Source organism: Phlebotomus papatasi, chromosome 3, assembly GCF_024763615.1.
Source record: "Phlebotomus papatasi isolate M1 chromosome 3, Ppap_2.1, whole genome shotgun sequence".
Taxonomy (NCBI): Eukaryota; Metazoa; Arthropoda; class Insecta; order Diptera; family Psychodidae; genus Phlebotomus; species Phlebotomus papatasi.
The window spans coordinates 51,288,833-51,311,053 of NC_077224.1; the positions used below are offsets into that span (position 1 = coordinate 51,288,833).

Below are 22,221 nucleotides of genomic sequence, written 5' to 3' on the forward strand. Positions count from 1 at the left end.
TTTATTGTTGAAATGCGAAACTCTTCCAATATCCTGTGCCTTTATGCGTTGTGTATGTTGAGATAAAAAAAAGCGAGTGAAGGAATTACTTTAATAAAAAAATCCGAAAGAATATTTCAAAAGTAAATCCTTTAAAAAAAATTCAGCATGTGCTTAAAAAATCCACAGTACTTAATGAAAAAAAATACCAAGATTTTAAGAGATGGAACTTGAATAGAAAAGTCAATAATATTTATGAGAAAATACTCGCTGAAGAAATTATTGAAAGAATTGGGATTAAGATGGTAGGAAAAAGGCTTGATTTTTAGGTGAGAATAGTAGTATGAAAAATTTCAGGAGAAAAAGTCGTATATAATTCAAATTATCGATATGAATTTTATTATAATAAAAAAAAGGAGAATAAAAATAAATTCCTGCCAAAATGCTTAAAAAAAAACGTTGGAATCTTAATTAAAACTTAGACACGTAAAAGTCAAATTGAAAATTGAGACAAAACTGTAAAATTATTTAAAATTTTGAAAGTTTCCCAATTTGCGAGGATTTAATTACAACCGATGAAACATAATAAAGAGTTTTAGAAAAAATGTGTTTATTTTATTTATTTGTCTGGTCGTTTATTAAGTATCTTTCTTCAATCAATCTTATGAATTTGAACCGATTCGGACCCACAATGTAAGTTAAATGCATTGCCTATAATGTATTTAAGTATTAACTTTAAAAACTTTAAAACCATTTAGACTCTTAGCTAATCAGAAAAGATGCAGACAGGTACTTCAGGATTAAATATTTAAGTTCCTTATTGGTAAAGTTTTATATTATAAAAAAATAATATTTTATTTAATAAAAAACGTTTTAGACATATTCGTTTATTGAGTTACCTTCTTTGTTGGGTAACTAGCACCACGGAGCATAAAACATTATAATTAAAAAGGGGTGGCAAAGCGTCCCAGGCTTTGCGAAGTGCTCTAACTCATGACTTAAGATGCTATCCCTGAAAAGTATTTTCGCATCATTTACCGTTTACCAGTTCTCAACCGATTTAAACCGATTTGTAAATCACTCGAAAGATCCCACAAAATAATTTTAAAGAGTAATAAAATTGATTTTCGGACAAAAATTACTTATCGGTTCATAACCGGTTCATTATCAGTTCACAGCAGATTTTGAACGGATTTATAAATCACTCAAAACATTACCCAAAATAAATTAGGACTGATATAATTCAATTTCGAATAAAAATTAGTTATCGATTATGAACCGATTCGAAACTGATTGACAACCTTTTATAACCTTTACTTCAAGACAATATCCTGAATTAGAGTCAGTTACCTTGTTCTAGGTCTGCCCCAAGGTCGACGCCTACTCACAATGGTTTGCATAGCTTTTCTGGGGAATCTTTTTCTAGTCTTTATTAATATTATTACATATTTAATTAAAGCAATTTACATATAATTAAATATATATTTTTCGTAAAATATTTGAGTTTCATTAATTGGAGTAATCAATTGAATGCTTTGAATAGCTTTTAATCTCTAGCCAATTACAGAATCCGATAGCACTAAAACATTTTATGAGGTCAATTAATATGTAATTGGATATGGATAATATTTATACAAATATTTAATATTTGAACTATAAATGAGCATTAAAAAATTGATGAGTGTATTTCCTGATAAATATCTTTAATTATACTAAAATTATTTTAAAGTCGCAATTATCTTTGAATATTTTTTAAGTTATTTTGAAAATTGTGAAGTTAACTTATAATACAGTGCCCGCTTTGTAATCCAGATAATTGGGAGATAATATAACAGATATCCGCTTCATCCGGATGGATTTTTTGAATTTGTTCAACGTCTTGAAAATATAATACAAGGTTTTTTTTGTAGAATTAGTATAAAAGTTTTAAAGAAAATTAAAAAGACATAATTAGAGAATTTTATGCTATTATACTTCATTTATTAGACAAAAACTTCACAAGATAATTCATTTTCATTGGTGAACAGACATGCATGCATAACCTCAAAATTATTTTATATGTAACCGTCTAGAACTCGTTCGGATTACGCCGATCCGGATTAGAGAGCGGGCATTGTATAAAGCTTTTCTCTCACTTGTAAATGTCTCTATACTTTTTTAATATTATTTAAAATTATCAAAATGACAATTGTTATCTCAGACCTGTGCTCGTTAAAAATCGTGTAATATCGGAAATTTTGTGTTGATAATTTTAATGGAAACTACAGATAGCCATATTGGTAACACTAATCCCGCTCATTCACGGTGCCATGATAAATATTTTTGCGCCAAAAATACATAATAGAAATAAAAACTCATATAGAATGATATTGTCTTCTTGATATCTTTGTCGGAAGACGGATAGCTGTTCACTACACATCCTTTTACTTGAATTTTGAAGAAATACAAAGAAATTAAATGCAAATATCACTTCAAAAAAAAGTTTCTTAAACGCGCGCAATTCAACTGTGAGAGAGAGATAGAGACACAAATAACTCACTTGACAAACGCCTGGCGGCGCTGCGGTTGCAAAAAAATCTCAGAAATGCGACAAAATATTTTCTGCTCTATTTTATCCTTATTAGCAGGTCGTTTCCCTTCTTGTAATATGTACTTTTGCATTCCGTATTAACCAAAATAGTGTTGTACAAAAGGGTTTTTCTCAAACCTATCCTGAATCTTGGGACAGCTCAAAAGAATATGAGTCTTCCAGCTCAAAATTTCATCCCAATGTTTTTGTTGTAAAATCGGCAATTATTCACAATTAACTCAAATAACTGTATTCAACACAATTATAAAAAGGATTTTCTTGTGAAAATGACTTAACTCTAAGGAATTAAACGATTTTCACATTAAAAACCTCTTATTTTCTATACGTGAATTTTCGCGGCATTTTGAAGAATCCTAACTGACACCACCAAATTCTCTTCGGCTTTTCTTTTAGCTCAGGCGTGTCATGGCCCAAATCCATTGCAAAAGAAATATCGTTCTTGGTAATGAAGATATTAAAAAAGTTATGAACTATCTTGCCAACTTAAGTTTAAATTAAAGTTATTTCTGATAACTTTTATATTGTGAATCGTTTACTGAACAAAATATTAATTCTACTAAACAAAGAAACGTTTATTCTTCCTATTACAGCACTCTTAGAAAAAATTAGTTCGTACAAGCTCATATGCAGTTATTAGAACTATAAAATATAGTAAATATAGACCCAACTATATATTTAGTTTGGGTAACTAAATGAAATAGTTGACCACAGTTAGTTAAAGTATCCTTTTCATTTAGTTATCACAACTAAATCAAAATAGTAATGGGTACTATAACATATTAGTTCCAATTACTAAATAAATGGGGTTGATACCCATCTTATTGGCTGTAATAACTATATTATATTAGTTGTGGTTACTATATAGCATTCATTGTGATGCATATTTCTTATTAGTTGCTTAAAATTCGAAAGAGCTTCAACGCATTACTAAAATAAAAACCACTCTTTACTATTGGAAAAGTAATCATAACTTTATGAAAATATAGGCCCATCTATTTACATTGGTTGTGAGAACTAAAAGGAATTAGTGACCAATATTAGTTGGGATAATGATTTCATTTAATTAACACAAGCAAATATAATTGTATGAAAGCATTATGAAATAATTGCCGCAACTTATCCACGTAAATATTATCTTATATTCTCACTACTAATAAATTTATTATGAATATAATGTTTTAAGAATATAAGAACTATTTTAAATAGATTTGATAATAATCGCCCGAACAACTAATTTTCATTAGTAATCACGTCTAAACTTTTCTAAGAGTGAGGTAACACACGTAAGCATAGAAATGGTTTGGTTTGGATAACAAGAGTTATAGGGGCTTCAGACCTCTAATTCCTCATCAAGCATAATTTTTAATGAAATTGTTGTTTAGGATTGAATATTAAGGGCAAATGATTCATTAGATTTTGAAAAATAAAAAAAAAATTGCTTGTTATTTGAGATTTTTGAGATCTTCGGGAACTGGACTAAACCTCCGGTCTGAAGCCGACATTACAAACCAGTAACTGAGAAATAAAATTATAAAACATAAAATGAAAATTATCGTTAAAATTGCTATTTATTTGCAAGAGGTTATCAAGATTTATTAAACCACAAAATGATGGAACTCCAAAAAATAAAATTTCATTTACTGCAGTACAAACATTTTATTAAATTTATGAAAAATATTATCAAGCTTATCGAGCATAAACATAAAAAAGAAATGATTTTATTTTGAAGAAAATCACGAAACCGTTAACTTTAGACGAAATTCAAAATGAAGAAGAGCTTTTTCGGAATTTTTTCGACGAAGTCTGTAAGGAAATTTTCAGTTGAAACTTCAAAGTGCGTCGAACATATGCGGCTTTGAGTAGAGATGTTTTGTAGAAAATTCGAGTTGGTGCAAGGTGTGATAAGTGCGCTTCGGTTTGTTATCAATTTTTCCACGGGAATATCTCTTAGAAAAGCTTATAAAATGACCTGAAAGTGTAATAATTTTCATCCTGAATGGCAATACTAGTGTTTGCAAAGGTTTTTCAATGGAAAAACAATTGTTTTCGAGTGAAAAAGTGGTGAAAATTGTGTTGAAAATTTTAGCCGAATGGTCGCCTCGTGTTAGTCAAATTTGCAGGCAAAAAGGCAAAGGAAATCACTGAGCGTGAAGGAAATATTGTTCTTCTGTAAGTATTCATTTGGGTTTTATTGCGACAAAATGCTAAACAGACTTTGGAGACTCCGTTTTAAGCCGGATTTTGATGTAGTCTCCACTTTCGTTGATAGCCAAGAGAATGAAAGAAAAAAAACAGTGGGAGCTCACTTTATCTGCCGGTCGTAAATTGCAGAAAAAAAGTTTAAAAAAATCCGCTGAAGTCATTTGCCAATATTTTTGCTGATGACAGAGCCGGTTTTTGCGTGAATATCCAAAAAAGGGGAGCGCGAATTGGGGCAGTGGTCAATTTGCCAATGGCACTTTTCCGGTGGGAAAGGCTCCTCACGCTCCTCCAGAGACGCTATCGGGGGTAGAAATCTCTCTGGGGCACCTTCAGGACATCACCGATTGCGTGATTATCACTCCCTTTCTTTCTCCTCGCGAGCCACGGGCTATTTTTGGCACATTTTTCCATGAGAGCCAGAGAGAGAGTCCAACGTTGTTGGTGGTTTAGTTACAGTGCCTTTCATTCGATTAGGAACACTTCATATATGCAAACGTAAAGAACTGATAAGAACATTCCTTTATTATTATTGAAATTTTTACATAAATCAAAGGTAGAATTCGCAAGCCCATATAAAGCTGGTTTGTAACTGATTACTACTAGCTCAAATTGGGGCAGTAGTAAACACGGGGTAGTAGTAAACACTGCGATATTTTTAATTGAATATTGAATTTCAAAGGACGAGACCTATTTGAATTTATAAATAGTATAGTGATCTTTGTTGCCTGAACAAATAGTTGACATAAGTCCAAGTAGTGCAGACAGAAATACCAGTTTTTACAACTACTCCGTGTTTAATACTGCCCCAGTTTCCTCTATGTCTAATTTCTCAGCGATAACTCAATAGAAAAAAGAGGTTAGCCACGGAGTCCACGTACTATAGCTATCTCATAAACTACACCATTTCTTTTTTTATCCGAGACACATTCCCTTCTAGCGTTTTGGATCTTTTTTAAACAAAAAACTCAACAATTTTTTGTTAATTTAAACCTCATATTAAATTTATATAATCATAATTAATTTCTGAAATTCCACAAAAATGCATTAATATAAAAAAATTGCAAAATAGCTAAGAAAATCGACAGCCAATTTGAATTTATTTGCTTCATTCGTCAACCGCTAGCAAACGTGAAAAAAATCAACATTCTTTTTTAAATGCAGCTACCAGAACTAAAAAATAGTACAGGGCGTCCCGGGATTATGGATATTTTTGGGACCGAGAAAAAGCACGCGAAAATGCTTTATGTATGCAGAATTTTTGCATACTCTCAGGAGACTTCTTCTGAATAAGTTAGAGAAACGCTGTAAAATATGGAAAATATTATTGGCGCCAATTTTTTGGGCTATTTTCAGCGCCAAATATTCATAAAGTTACGCATATCAAATTTACATTTAGGGGTATTCCCAAAATGGTTTCACAAATGAGCTCCTAATGGCAGGCAAAAATGCATAAGTGTACTATGTACTTGCACAATCTAATCATATGCATAATCATATAACCTTTAAACCTTCATAACCTTTAAAACAAGTATAAATTTCAACTAGCACCATCTGAAAATCCATATCTAATTTAGTTTTACCTTCTTTTGACAGTTGGTCGCACTGTAGCCAGTTTAGATACTTATATCCAAAATCATCAAAAACAGATACTAACATTCCATTAAGTATTTTCATTTTGTTTATACCAACATACGTTTGCTTATTTTTATATAAAATAATAATAAAAACAGTTATTAGGGGAAAGAATAGTGAAATAAGAAACATGAACACTTTGTTTAAAATTTCATGGAATATTAATTCAAAATGGGTATAAAACGGTGTCAGTCACCTGCTAAACGCAGTAACATCGTTTATTTGCACAAAGAAAATGAATCCATCGGTAATATTGCACAAAAATCAAAAGTTTCCAAAGGCGCTGTTGAGAGTGCCATCAAGATTTTCAAGAAAACTGATGGTTTCAGCAACCGAAAACTGAACCCGATAAGATAACTGCTATACATAGCATACGAAGTTGGTGACTTACAGTCCCTGAACTTACAGCCGATTTCATTGAAGTTTGCACCAAAGATATCAAACTTTGCCTCGTCTATCATAACCCCTTTCCACTGAATTTTCGTCCATGATACGTGTAATTTGGCCCAAATAAGTCTCATTATCTTTTTCGGAGGCCTTAACAAAGGTTTTTCCAATGCAATTCACCATGGAGTTCCGCTGACAGTAATCGCCTCTTCACAGTTAAAATGTTGATTTTCTTTGCTCGTCTCTTATTGAAATAAAAAGGTCTAATAAAACGGTTCAATTCGGTCGATTTGAATTGGATAACGCTTTGTCTTCAAGTAATAACTTTCGCTGAGTTACACTTTTCTTTTCGATTCACACAAAATATTTGATATAAATTCTTTTTTAATTTCTAGGGATACCATAAGATACACCATTTTAGAAAGCTTAAAAAAGCCACTTTCAATGTACATTTATTATATGGTTCAAAACTCTTTAGAAAAAATCCTCAAGCACTTCTACATATACAAAATTATTTACTTTCAGGACAACAATTTCATCGTATTTTTTCTAGTTTTTTCCGCTGAAATTATTGCACTTATGGTCGAATTTATACTTTCAATTAACTAACTTTTCACAATCTTTGCTTTGAAAATTAATAATTTATTTATATAAAATAAAATAATTTTCCAATATCTTACACAGAGAGTGAGATGGTCGATATGTCTTCCAGAGTCTTTCTCTCTTTCAGAAGTACTTTGACCTGTTTTTCATGAAAGTCCATATAGAAAAAATAAGTGGCTACCCCCCTCATAGTTGTCTCTCCGAGCGGCGTCGATTTCTCATAAGAACATTTCTAGTGTTAGGGCCTTGACAGACCTGAGGATTATCTGAGAGACTACTTAGCGTAATTATATTTGACATAATGGTTAAACTTAATTTGAATCATTTTTCACTAGAAAAATGAGTCCTTCGACTTAAGTCGTAAGTGTGTCTAGGACATTAGCCTGTGAGTTACCCTCCAGTAGAGGTGTCGTAGAGCGGATTAGCATTGACAGGTAGTTCATGTTTGGATCGTTGTCGGGAATATATTGTTAGGAGGAACGCAGTAGGTTCTGGAGAACCTTCTGGCGGCTGAGGCGCTCGTCAAGACGATGGCTTTAAGGCGTGTTCACAGATTTCCTGACGGATCTAACACTACAAACTTCATTCCGGAATATAGCATCAGAATCACGTGTTCTAGTTTATCATAAAGCCGGGAGAGGGCTTTATTTTAGTTCTGTTTACAAACAAATAAATTCATTGATTCTCAATGTTTTTCAAAAAAAAAATAAAATAGAGGTGTTCCTTAATTAATCATAGGCACTGTCTATAGCTATATATTTTATGTATAAAATACGCGCTCTTGGAGTTGCCTTTTGAGCTTGAGTCTCTCTCTCGCGGTTCTTTCAGTTCTGTCTGAGCTCTCGCGGGAAATACACTCATGGTAGGATTCGTTGGCGCGAAAAGTTACCTCAATCAGTGAATCTGAATATTATCTTGTTTTTTTTTGTGCCAAATTTCTCAACAGTCAAATTATCTTAAATACAATAGAGTGTTTTGTTCGGGATAGAATTTTGAGTGATGAGTGAAGTCATAATTTAGTGAACTATTGCCCTTTTTTTTCTAACAACTAAAAATTAGTGTTTTTATTAGAGGAAAAAAAAGGCACCACAAGAATTTCCTCTGGGTTGGCATTTGGCCAAGTGGGTGGCAAAATTGCCACGGAATTCTATTCTCTCTTGATTATTTCGCAAAAGTAAAAAAAAAGAGAGAATTTAAATATCAAACAGTTAAACATGTGTGTTGTATTATTTGGGTTTATCTCACAAATCCTCCCAATACTTTGTACAATTCCAATTGTTTAGGTTGTTCTCGCCTCCAAGGCGAGTTCTCATCACTTTTAAATTTTCATGTGTGAGTTTCTCTAAGCTTTGTGGAAGAAAAAAAGGTTTTGCCATTTAGTTTTTTTTTTTTTTTTTGGAGTTTAGTTGGTGACTCTTATCGTTTTCATGCGAAATTTATTAATTATTGTGTGTGTCGGTGTCGTGTCTTTTTCAGAGGCTCATTTGCATGAAGGGGAGATATTAATTGAAGAAGGACACGATGGCAAAGTACTATGGATGTATGTTAGTGCAGCGTTTGCTGTTTCCAACGCTTTTAGCAGCTTGTAAGTTACAACAAAAAAAAAATCATTTTAATAATCATATTGGACATAATAGCTGAAAAAGAAATAATTGACAAAAAAAAACTTTTCCCTTTTATTTTGATGTCCAAGAGAAAATTGGACGAGTTTATCTTTTTATGGAATTTCTCGTTCTCAATGAACCTTTTTTTGCTGGCTTCTTTCTTGTGAACTAGAAGAAAAATCAATTTTTTATGCGTCTACCAAGTGCGATTTTCCAAGTGGTCGAGAAAGAAGAAAGAGAGAAAAATTAAGAATGAAGGGAAAATGTGCGTGAAAGGATTTTTTTTCTCTTGTTTCAAGAGCCAATGGCCAATTAAGGTGTGGTTGTGGTGTTTTGAGAATGGACAATTCCCCAGAACCCCCACCAAGTGAAAAAAAACACGTGCAACCGAAAATATCAACAATGGGCTTTGAATGAAGAGGGATAGTGATGAAAGTGGGTCATAAAAAGTGATAACACGTTACTTTTCGCCTTTGGAAAATGGATAGAGACATTGCAAGTCGTTGACACAGATCCTGTGCCTTGACTTTTTCATTTGGGGCAAAAAAAAAGAAAGAAGAAGAAACGAATAAAATTGGATCAATGGCCTGAGGGTAGTACAAAACAGAACGTCTAAATAGGTCTTTCAATCAATTTCAATGAATCACCGTGGATAAATTTATATTGATTTGTTGATGTCAGAATTTGCAAAGTAAAAGTGATTCGTTCAACTGAAAAATTTACTGAATTTTCGCAGAAGATGTGAATAATGTTTTTTTTTTCATTTGGGTAAAATCTCAAATTCTCACAAGAACGATGTCACACAGAAGAGTCATTCAAAGTTGCGATGAAATCTGCTTGAACCGAAAATGTGATAATTAGGCGAGGTATTCAACAAAACCCAAATGTAATTTGCCGGCAATTTTTGAAGTGTTACTGAGCCAAATTCGTAATGAAATTTTGCAAAATTTGTTATCATTTAAAGTTCACGAAAACAAGGCCTTATAACATTGATAAGATTTTTTTCTTAACTTTTATTTGGATTTTTTTTTGTATTAGAAAAGAAATTCCTTATATTGAGCCCTCAGAATATAAACCGAACAACTCGTGAATGGCCAACTTTTCAGGAGAGCGATTTAAAGCTGAGATTTTACATGCTGATCATAGAATTTTTAAGATTTGGAACCCATATAACTTTGGGAATAATTAACTTTTCGGTATAATATTCACGGGGAAGTTAAAGGGTGTCCAGGGTGTCAAGTATTATCCGAAAAGCAAAAAAACAAAAAACGAATTTTGCAAAAATCGAATTGTTCGGATTATATTCTGAGGGATCGATATGCTTTGAGCATTGAATTTTATACGTTACCGGCTTGAACAACCATCGCAGATCGAAACAGTCGAACTGTTTTGGGATTTTAGGACATCTATATTCTTACTTCTGAAGTTCATTAGCCGATAAAACCTTTGCGTCCGACTGACACGATATGGAGAGTGTTATAAGGCTTTAAGGACGAGAGGGTCAAAAAGGGGTTAGAAAAAATCACTTTTTTGACTTCTTGGGGCAAAACGTAACTTTAGAAGGCCATTAGAAACAAAGTTTTGGGATACCAGAGTAGTATTCCAATCGTTTTTAAAAGGCTAATATTAAGGTTTTGAAAAGTATAACTGAATAATTTTTATCTGCTCGAACTTTTTGATGATTTATAAACAAAATGAAATCGACATTTATCCTATATTCATCCTAAAAATTTAAGAAAAAGAATTTTGCAAATTTTCATCTTGGGAGTTCGGGCGGCAGCTTGCAAAACCTCGGATGCTTGACTATCCCTTTTTTGATAAGATTATGCAGATGGACGTAGAACGTTATAAATTTGTGGACAATTTTTCAATTTAAATCTGAAAAAGTGAAACTTAAAAATTTATTTAGAATGTAAAGCTCGAAATAGACACAGGTTTCGACTTAGGGATCAGCTCGAAAAATGAGGATTGATGTCAATGCACTCAGGGATCAGCTCAAAATTTGGGGAATTAAACTGAGCTTCTAAATTCACGAGATCTAGTGAAATTTTAGAGGATTTAACTTAAGAGGTCTATTTTCTGCATAAGGAGTCGTCGATATTAATTCAAAGAAAAAATCTGATAATCGTCGGATGGGAGGAGGATCTATATCCCAATTTTTTTTCGGTACTCTATGCACCTTCAGTAACTGAAGAGGTGAAATAATCCAAGAAAAATATTTGGCCTAACAAATTGATTTTGTTGTAGAAAGTTTTTGCAATTTGCTGTAGTATCGAAAAGTGTGTAAACTCAGTTATCTCGAAGAAAGACATCATCATTGTCCCTAAGCAAGACGAAGACCCAGAAAAGACCTAACATTATCGAGTAAAGAGATTTTTTTTGTAAAAGAAAATTGTTTAATATTGAATAAATTCACCACTTCAGCCAGTGGAGAAGGTGTGTAGAACACCGAAAATTCTGAAAAGAAAAAAAAATGATTGTGGACTGAACCTCCTACCAGCCGACGATCATCAGATTTTTCCTTTGTTTTAAAATTGAAATTAAACATTTACGGTTGGATTACAATAAAAGTATAGCTTTAGTTTGAACCATTGTTTAGCGGTATTCCAAAATTAAAGTCGCCAGGTTTAACATTTTTTTTTTCAATTCTGTATTCCAAAACGTCCAAAACAGTACTTAATTTGGCATGATTTTTTCGGCATTGTAATATGAGCAGTTATTTATTAAATTTGTTAGAAAGAAACTTAAATTTGTTGTACCATTGTTACTTACTCTTCCTTTTCATATATATTTGATTATAATCTATAATATATCTATAGGCTCATTTTGATTTTTCTTATTCATTCATCAAGCCAAGTGTCGGAATTTCTAAACCGAGAATCTAAAATTTAGCCTCAGTTTTACTGTTTGATTAACCTTAATCTATTTTACGTTTAAACATTAAAAATGGTGAATTTGGAATCCAAAAGTTAACAGTTTTTTCGCGTTTTTTTTTTTTTTTTTTTGGAAGAGAAGGAAACGACCATTTAATAATAATAATAATGCTGGCGCAACATTCCATGAAGGAACAAGGCCATCAAAAGCTTGACTTTGACATGTTGTAAAAAATAGAAAAATAGATTCTCAACAATTCTTTTAGTTCAACTAGAAGAAAATTCGATGCTTAAGGAAGACAATGAGTTTTTATTTATTGCAATCGACCCATAAGTTTTTTTTTTTAATATTCCCGCAAATTCGAAGGAATTATCAAAATGAGAAGTGGAAGAAAATACTCTTCAAAGTTTTGGATGTTCACTCAAACGCTTGAAACTCGGCCCTCCTTTGCTTTCGTCTTTTCGGAAATAATTCTAATTAGCTTCTGAAATTTGTATGGTATATTCTTAGATAATTTATATGTTGATTTAAGCAATAGAAAAATATAAATGACTTTCGATCTCACAATTGACACTCCCTCTTTAATAAACTTAACTAATTTTGGTTTTAACTTAATTTAACTTCACTAATGTGGTCATTTGAAGACCTTCAAATTTCTGTGTATGAAGGTTCAGATAAAAATACACGGATTTTGACCTGGATCCAGGGCCGTAGCGCTGGGGAGTAGGCATTAAGGGGCAATGCCCTACCTTAAAACTTCCAAGTCCCTACCTTAAAAGCCAGAAACTAAGATAATATTATAAGTAAACTGTTTTTAGTAAAAAAAAAAATGTCTCCAAAAATCAAGTCCCACAGGATAAACTTTTAAATAAAAATTTCAGAAAGTAGACTTTGAATGTTGTACTTTTATATGCCTAAGAACTTCAATTAATTATATTTTTTATTTTGTTGAAAAGAAATTAGAACAAAATATGCTTTTTTTGCCAATTTTGACCCACGTAACCCCTTAAGTATATGTGTCGAGGAATCAGAGTAATATGTTCTATTTTAAAAATTCTTCTTTTGGAATATGTTTTTTGTTTTATCTCATTCACTTCCATTCAAGTTAAGTGGGATGGAAATCGATTAACCAAAGCAGATCAATCAAAATTTTGACTACCGCCCTAGCTTTAACTACTGATGCCCTATCTTAAATTCAACTCTAGCTACGGCTCTGCCTGGATTATTCTCCTTTATTACTCTAACAATGGTTCGGAGCTTGTTGGTTTTTCCTCAAGCTCCGAAACGTTGCTGGAGTAATAAAGAAAGAAAAGGATCCAGATCAAAATCCGTCTCTTTTTATTTGAATTCATCTATTGACCGAGTGTCAAATATAAAGTTTCAAAATCACTGTAATAGATTTAGAATTACGATCCGTTTAGTACCAAAAAGCGTCGAAAACGGTATGTCCTGTAGAGGATTCTGTATGGCAATATCATATGATAAATTTAAACTTTTTTATGGGGTAACTTCGGAAGAACTAATCAAAAATCCGATTCATATTAGTTACTAAAATTTTTGGCAGAGTTTCTTGTAATTCTATAGTCACTGATCTTTAATGTTGTCCTGTTCCCGAATTTCCCACGAAAATTTGTCATGTGACATTGTCATATTGTTACGGAATTGCCCTATTGAATAAATTAACGTTTCAGCAAATTGATATAAAAATAAATCAACTATCAGGAAAAACAGAATAATAAACCTAACATAAATTAGTTATTTATCTAATAAAAACATAAATGAATTCCTACGTTGCGAATTTTTTAATTAAAATTTTCACTATCATTTCAAAATTTTATTTAAACATTTTTCACCATTTTTATGATGATTGTATTTCTACCGCTAGTAATTCAGAAGTTTATCAATTTCTTTGAACAAATAGCTCCATTTGCGAACAAATTCCAATGTTTTTTTTTATTCTTTAAAATTCCAGGTTGTTTATTTAGGCCAGTAGCACTATCGCTGCTCTATCTTCTCTTCCTCTTTTTGCTTCCTTTTGTACCTGTCGCAACTCCAGCCACGATAAAAGGTTAGAAGTTTAGCTTTGAAAAAAAAAGTGTTAAAGTTCTCTGTTTTGGAACATTCATCTGACCAAATATGTGCTCTTTTAGGTCGCACTGGCACCTACTTTAAAATACTTATTCTTGTGTCAACACTCACAAGTATATCACATGGAGTGTTTGAGAGTGTTCTCTTATCAATTGGATACGACAAATTGGAGTTTTGTGGATTGACTGAGAAGATACTCAGGCACATAGGATTTATTCGCTTAAGTGATTTATCGTGAGTATTTAACTAGTTTACAAACAACATTTTTTTCTTGTATCCAGTTGGTTTATTGCTCTAACATTCAATAAAACATTTGACCTTTTAGTTTGGAAAATGATTAACCAAAAAAAAAGAAGAGAATTTGGAACAAAAACACGCAAAAGTTCCAGTTTTTAATTGGCGATTGCGCTTATTAATATTTTATGAAATCATACTCTTATCAAGTTTCTACGTTTTGTTTTTATTAACTTAAATACCAATTGAAGATAAGGAAAATGATTTTTTTCTGAAGTATATTAGTCATAAAAATTGCAGAGCTTTTTATTTATCAATAAATAAAAGATTGATTTTGAAAGAAATCAATGAATAACGATTTTATATCACTTTATTGTTACGATAAATTAAAAATACAGAACATTCTATTTTGATATACCCTCATTTTCATTCTTTTCTAAAGAATGTTGCAACATCTAGATAAAATTTCTTTGACTATTTTTATGTCGTGGTACTAAAAATAAGCTGTGAAACCTGAAGAATTTACACAAAAAAAATAACAAATTCCGGAATTTAGGGGGAAAATTTTAAGTATTTCCGTATGTTCTCAGAGCTCTCAATGTGATCGTATGGATTGCACCGGAATTAGTGCTTCTTCTGGCGTCCATTGGCGTCTACTTCATCCTGAAGATGATGGCCAATGGACATTCGACGCCAGAGGAAGCTGCAGATGACAGTGGTCAAAATGAGGAGGTTACTGATGAACCATTTTACACTGTTGAAAAGTACAATGTCATTTGTACAGCGGCCAAGATTCTGTCGATGGCGGCACTCCTTCTGGCTTCTGTGATGCGTCCATCAGTGCCCAGTGGCGTCTACTTCCTCATGTTTCTGGCTCTGGCAACTTGGTGGGCGTGCTACGGGAAGCTCGAAAGGTAAGCTCAATTCATCAATTATCCACAAAGGGGTTGATAACTAATGGAATTTTCGCGTAATTTCATTTTTCGCGTTCAAATTTTTCAAATCACAAATTTTATTTATCAATTAAAAATCTCAATGTGAGAGTTTTTAGTTCAAAATGAAAAAATATATTGCAGTTTTATTTTAAAATTTGGAATATTTGGATATTTTTTGGGGTTATGTTCTGCGTTGTTTTACGATTTTAATATTTCTAAAGTAGTTTTACCAAAGATAAATAATGCTCTTCAATTATAGAGCAAGAAAGGCTTTAAATTAAGTTAAATAATTGCAAAAAAAAAACTTAATTTGACTTAATAATAATTTGAGGTTATGACAATAATTTGTTGGCTAATTTAGGGATGCTTCGATGTTTCCTTTCAAGTATGTCAGGTAAATAGCATAGATATTTATGATATTTCAAAGAAGCTTCAAAATCAAACAATAAATTAAACTAGAGACAATATAACTTTAGTAATAAATTTTGAGGTTATGGTTTAAATTGTTTTATCTAGTGAAAGTTTTGTGGATTGCTCTACCTTTTTAAATATTCTAAACCATGAACTTGCAGCATAAAACCAAAAATCATGTTTAATTGAAGTCAAAGTCAAAAAAATATACTTCAATACCTTAAAATATGTTTATGATTTCTGACCTTTGAGGTTATTGCAGGTTATAATTAAGAAACCATAATAAATTTGGCGTTTTTTAAAAAGTTAAATGTTAGAGAATATCTTATCTTGTGAAAAGAATTTAAAGTTAAAATGAAAGAAATGTCAATTCTTTCCAAGAATGTGCATGATTTGTTTTTCAAGGTTATGTGTAAAATATTGAGGTTATGATGTTCAAAATAATTCACTCGCGTAATAAGAAATCCTCAATGAAATTGTCCATTTTAAAATTTGATAATTTCTCACAATTTTTAGATGTCCTAATGCATTTCTCAGCCTAATTCAAATGTAGAAAATATTTTTAAATAAATCATTACTTTATCAATACAGTGCTGTCTCGCTATATGCACAATTTGGGTACTTTTTTTGACAGTTCTCTCTCTGAATATGCACAACTTTTTTTTGAAATTCTCAACGGTTTTTTTCTTTCTTTTAATAAAATCATTTTTTTATTGTTCTAGAATTTCCCGTGTTATTTTAAATATAATATGAAACAGAAAAAATAAAATTAAGAAAATTAAAAACAAGAAAAATTAGTTACCAAGAAAATAATTTTCTTTATTACTTTGTCAAAATGTAAACAAATTGATTTTGAATGTAACCGACACAAAAGCTGTGCATATAGAGAGTGTGCATATAGAGAGACAGCACTGTAAATTTCCTACTTTTAAAAATAATGTTTTTAATGTGGGAAACTGTATTGTTTTTTAAACTTTGTCTAGAGCATGTTATTCTCCATTTGACAGATTTTTTTTCATATAAAACTTACTTTAAGAAAAAATTAACAACAATAAGTTTGTGTCTTAGCTACGACAAGTTTGTATCTCAGCTAAAAAATTATTCGTGCTTAAGACCTCTATGCATTGGAAGAAAAAAAGCAGTTTTTGACGTAGATTGTGAAAGGTAAAGATAAAGAAGCATTTAGCGAAATGTCACTTCTCACAAATTTTTTTTGTGAGAATTTTGCTGAATTTTTGTCTATCAAAATTGCCAAAGTTCTTTTAAAAAAGTCATATTAAATTGCAATCCTAAATATTGAGAATAAAAATGAAAACAGTGAAAACTAATAAACACTGATAAATCCCCAAGCTTCAAACATTTCAAATGATAATTTTGCAGTCGTCTTGGATGACATACAATATTAGTAATTTTGCTTTCAAAATTTAAGTCTTCCAGGTTCACTTTCAAAACAAACTTTAAAAAAAAAAAAATTAACGTTATGCAATTTTGAAATATCCGTGGTTTGTGTCTTGGTTGGATATGAAAGTTCAAAACATTCGTAGATTTTTTTTATTTTGATTTATTTATTTATTTCAGAACACTAAAATAAGAAATATTCCTTTATTTTGATCTTGATCTTGGTTTTAGATTTTTTGTGAATAATATATTTGAATTACTTCCTTGAAATATCAATGAATTTTTATATGCCTTCTAATTCATATTTTACTGCTCGTAGTCAAAGAGAGAGCAGTTATATGATCGACTCTTATTTTCAACTTGTCACCGATTTGGAGCTTAAACGGTAAAAGATATCAACTGCCAGTCTTCGGTGAACCTCAATAAAAAAATAATATCTCCAAACTTTCTTTCCAATCCCTCCGAAACCATGTTTTTTCAGTTTTTCTCAAAATTGGCCCAAGCTTTTTCAATGATTTTCGGTTATGTTTTAGAGGTCGTCCAGACGAACTCTTCGTCCAAACTTACGTATAACCGGAAAATTCTCCATGTTGAATTATTGAAGGTCAAAGGTTAATCGCTTTGGAGAGCTCATTTTTCAACCGATGTGGTTAAATTTGGATTTTTTGGAAAGGTATTGAAATTTCAAACCCATCTGGATCGATGTTTATCGGCAATGAATCGGTTAAGTACCGATTTTTGAATGATTCTTTTACGATTAGATTCAGACTGAATTTTCCTAAAATCCGATTTTGGAACAATTCAATCTCAATCCAATGCGGTGGTGTAAATGGCCTCAATGCTTCAATTTAAATTCTGGGGTATGAAATCCTCCAAAACGTTCTGATATTATACAGAAAGTTTACCTGACTTTATATTTCAGCCGAGACACACTTGGAGGGATTATAACAGATTTTATTTCAGAAATGAACCACTAGAGATTTACCAAGACTCACTTATACTTAGCAAATTAAACTTTTTTGATTATGCTCCTTTTAAAAGGTTTTTTTTTTTAAATTTTTTTTCATTAAAGCTGCATAAGTGAATGAGCAAGACAACTTAAACTAGGTCTCGTATACAGTAATAAAATATCAAAAAATATCTATGCAAAATATTAAATTATTTATGTATTCCTCATTCGTCAAACTTTTATATTTGAAATAATTGTGTGAGAGATTAATATGATGAGTCGTAATCTCTTGAGAATAGCAATATTCACTGATGCTATCAAAAATACACAAAGGGACGTAATTCTGATTTAATTCTCTTCACATAAAAATTCCAAATTTATTCTTTTTTTAGAAACTTTTATATTTATTTTTAGTAATTCGCTCGCAACTTTTGAAGGATTTTTTTAAGGTTATGTTAGAAATTTGCGCTACTAGCGCCAACTAGTGTTCCAAGTGAAAAACTCGGAATAAAAGTTTACTATGTTATCAAATAAGGTTACTAGAATTATTTATCGAATTGGTCTGCAGTTGCAGTGAATTATTAGCCCTTTGTCTGTCAAATCATTAATCAAATGACTATTGAGCAAAGGGAAATTAATAGGATGGCCTGTTATTGTTATCTTTTGCAGGGGTTTTGCCATTGTGTCCCGTGTGATGATGCTCTTCCTTAGCATTCATATTATTGCATTTATGATGTATCAAACACCGTGGCCACAGGAATTTTTTCCAAGTGATAATTTATTGCCAAGGTGAAATTTTCACTATATTTTAGCTAATTGATTTATTGAAGAATTGTTTACTGATTGGTAATTTTTTGTTGTTGTTGTCACAGACTCTTGGGATTTGTGCCACTTTTTAATTCAACATGTGATAGTTCAAATAATGATACCTCAAATGGAACATACGTTAATGATATCCGAATTGTAAAATTTAACACAGATGCACCAATTGATGCAATTCTCAATCCAATCATTATTCTTCTGTGCTTCTACACATTGGCAATCTCATCGACAATGATACTGAGACAAAAGGTAAATGTGCAATGCTTCACTGAATTAATTGATGCATTTTGGATTTTATTTTTATTATTTATTTCTGTTTGACTTTTTGAACTAACAATTGAATGGTATTGACTCGATGGGTTTTTTATTTGGAGTATATATTTTTCTTTCACTCTTTCAAACGGTAGACTTGAAATCAATGTTTATTTTCATTCACTCTAATTTCCCTTTCCGTTTGTATTTTTCTTTTTCGTAGCGTAAATTCTAATGAGACATTATACAAACATTTTTTGGTTTCCCTTTTATTTTCCTTCCCCTTCCTCCATTTTGGTAAAAATTAAAATGGTTCTTCTTTTTTTGAGAAGAGAAAATGAAGCTCTAAAAATATTCGTGTGATAATTAACTTGAAGTATGAATGGTGTTAGGATATTAAAAGAAAAGCTGGTGGGGTATTTGGTCAGCTGGAGAATGGCACAAAATTCGGTCAGCAGATTTCTGTGAAAATCCCAAATGTACCACCAGTTGCACGTAAAATTGGTACAAGGGAAAAATGGCAAAATACTACAAGAAAAGTTAAAGTAAGTTTTACTAACGTCTTCAAATGCTTCTTATATTAAGACACGATTTTCTTTTGCCCTCCTAACACCTTGTGACTGTAAATATTTACGGGTTTATTGTACATAAGAATTTTATATACAAAATCTTATTAATGATTTTTTGTTTTGTGAAGAGGAAGAACATTTTTGGATGCCTCTATAAACAATTTATTGCTTCTATGAGAGAAAATCGTGTGAAGAATTGGAATTCTTCATGAGTGAATACAGCTCATAAATTTTTGTATATTATAAAATAAATTTATTTGAAGGGGTTTTCTGAAGCACTTCCCAGTTGTTCTTCATAAAGAACAATCTTTAAATTGTTTTTAAGCACATTTTTTTGCACAAAAGATTTTGCTCTTTGATGAAAATACACATTGATGGCTTTAATATGTGATTAACCAATAAATTTTCAGGTATTTGAATTTTTTTGAGATCTGATTTTATTACTTTTAATTTTTTATTTTATATATTTATACTTCGGACGAATCAGGCTTCGGACAATTCAATTTTTTCTCTATGTTCCTTTTGGGTTTCACCCATTGCTATTTTCTGGAAATTTGGGCCATTGGACTGACTATTAAAATTTAATATTATAATGGGCCAAATTCATTTATAAAACAGTGAAAAAAATGATTTGTGTCAAGCATGATTCGTCCGAAGGTAGCGCGCTGTCCCCTAAACAGTGTACCAAATTTCGGCTAGCTTGCAATTCCGGACACTCTCGAATTTCCATAAATTTCTAGTTTTTGCATACTCTAGAGATAATACAATGCAAAAAAGTAACAAATATTGTCACTTCGACAAATGATATGATGTGAAAAAGACATTGGAAGAACTTTAGAAGGACCGTAAACTATGAGAATGAAGGTGTCCGAAATAAGCCACCAAAGCTACGTCTCCATTTCTATTCATTTTAAAATTTATGAAGAATGATTTTAGAGAAAATAAAGACGATAAACTGTCTACAAGGTTTCAAGCAACACTCCTTAAAAAGTAATTTAAAAAAAAACAAATTATATTAAAAAGATTACATTTCAAACTTGAGACTGACGCTTGCATTCAACTATGCCGAAATTTTACACACTTACCTACAATTTTTTCCAACTATACGCATTTAAATAAAGTTAGTTTATTTCGAAATGTCCTTTTCGAAATAATAATCCCCACTAAGCTTTGGGGCAGAATCACATTGACAATAAAATGTTCGCCGTAGCCTCACCGTATTTCGTTAATTTACGCATTTTCATTGCAATTCTTACGCAAATTTTCCATTACCGTATTACCTTATCTTATACTCGATGGCACTAGGTGAAAATAATTAAAGAAAATTGAAGAACTAAAACGAAAATCCGATAAACGGTGAGCTAAAAAAACTGTAAGAGAAATTATTCGTACAATTTTTTGTTTTGCTTACCGTTTATCGCATTTTCGCTTTATTTATTACGGTAATACGGTAATTGAGAATTTGCGTATGAATTGCAATGAAAATGCGTAAATTAACGAAATACGGCGAACATTTTAGTATCAATGTGATTCTGCTCTTCATCTGAATAATTTTTACCTAAATTTCATTGTATGAAAAATAATTCAGAAGTTCTATTTTTTAAGGAGTTACTTGCTATCAATTCAAGCAATTTAAACAATTAAATTTTTAAATTTGAAATTTTTGTGTGAAAACTCTCCACACAATTTCAAAGCCTTTCGAAACGAAAGAAGAATGACAAAATTGCTGTTTTAGCCGAGACACACGTGAAGGGATTATAACAGATTTTATTTCAGAAATGAACCAATAGGGGAGATTTTCCATGACTCACTTGTGAGTAGCAAAGTAGGGTCCATTTCCATTTAACTCTCTTTAAATGGGTTCTCTTTTATCTTTTTGATGTACTTTCAAAAGCGGAAGACAGCTAGAACTAGGTCTCGTATACTGCTATAAAATGTCAAAAAAAATATCTTTGTAAAATATAAAAATATTGATCTATTCTCCAGAAAATGTAATATTCGCTTTTATTCCGAAAACGATTCTTGTTTATTTATCAAATTTTTATAATTTGGAATAATTGTGTGAGAGATTAATATGATGAGTTGTAATCTCTTGAGAATAGCAATATTCACTGATGCTATCAAAAATACACAAAGGGACGTAATTCTGATTTAATTCTCTGCACACAAAAGTTCCAAATTTATTCTTTTATTGAATTTCTCATATTTATTTTTACCAATTCCCTTGCAACTTTTGAAGGATTTTTTAAGGTTATGTTAGAAATTTGCGCTACTAGCGCCAACTAGTGTTCCAAGTAAAAAACTCGGAATAAACGTTTATTAAATATAAAATAATTATCGATTTATAACTAGTCGGATTCGGTTCAGGCCGCTAAGACTTGTCGGGAATTTAAAAGTACCTTCACGAAAGATTTCCCTTTTTTTGACCTTCTCAAATCGTTATTAAGAATGATTCAAGGATATTTTCATACTAAACGCAAAAATTTGAGGTAGCACTAATAGAAAGACAAGTTATATTCATATGTGTAATAACGCTGCACGAAGCGTTTTTAATGTTCGAAAATTCGAAATGGATTTCGAAAATGAAGGTTGGAGAAATAGTTGTTGCAATTGATATTATGAATCTCATTGTGTAGATTTTTCTCAAAACGATATTTCGAAATCCGAACCGGAATGTACATAAATCTTTTAC

The 22,221-nt window shown here is 31.3% G+C and overlaps 1 protein-coding gene across 9 annotated transcripts in view; it reads left to right on the forward strand.

Moving 5' to 3' along the window:
- The first annotated feature begins 4,444 nt into the window (after nt 1–4,444).
- The window catches only part of LOC129807216 (piezo-type mechanosensitive ion channel component), a 71,895-nt gene continuing 54,118 nt past the window's right edge, over nt 4,445–22,221 (forward strand). For 6 of the 9 annotated variants that reach the window (XM_055856326.1, XM_055856327.1, XM_055856329.1 and 3 more), the window contains exons 1-7: nt 4,451–4,738; nt 8,870–8,978; nt 13,844–13,939; nt 14,022–14,193; nt 14,784–15,107; nt 18,556–18,675; nt 18,759–18,957. In XM_055856326.1, the coding sequence (XP_055712301.1) occupies nt 8,915–8,978; nt 13,844–13,939; nt 14,022–14,193; nt 14,784–15,107; nt 18,556–18,675; nt 18,759–18,957 (975 nt within the window). In that variant the 5' untranslated portion in view covers nt 4,451–4,738; nt 8,870–8,914. Of the gene's footprint in view, nt 4,739–8,224; nt 8,726–8,869; nt 8,979–13,843; nt 13,940–14,021; nt 14,194–14,783; nt 15,108–18,555; nt 18,676–18,758; nt 18,958–22,221 lie in introns of those variants that run through there. The other 3 variants (XM_055856321.1, XM_055856323.1, XM_055856322.1) reach the window with 2 other exon arrangements.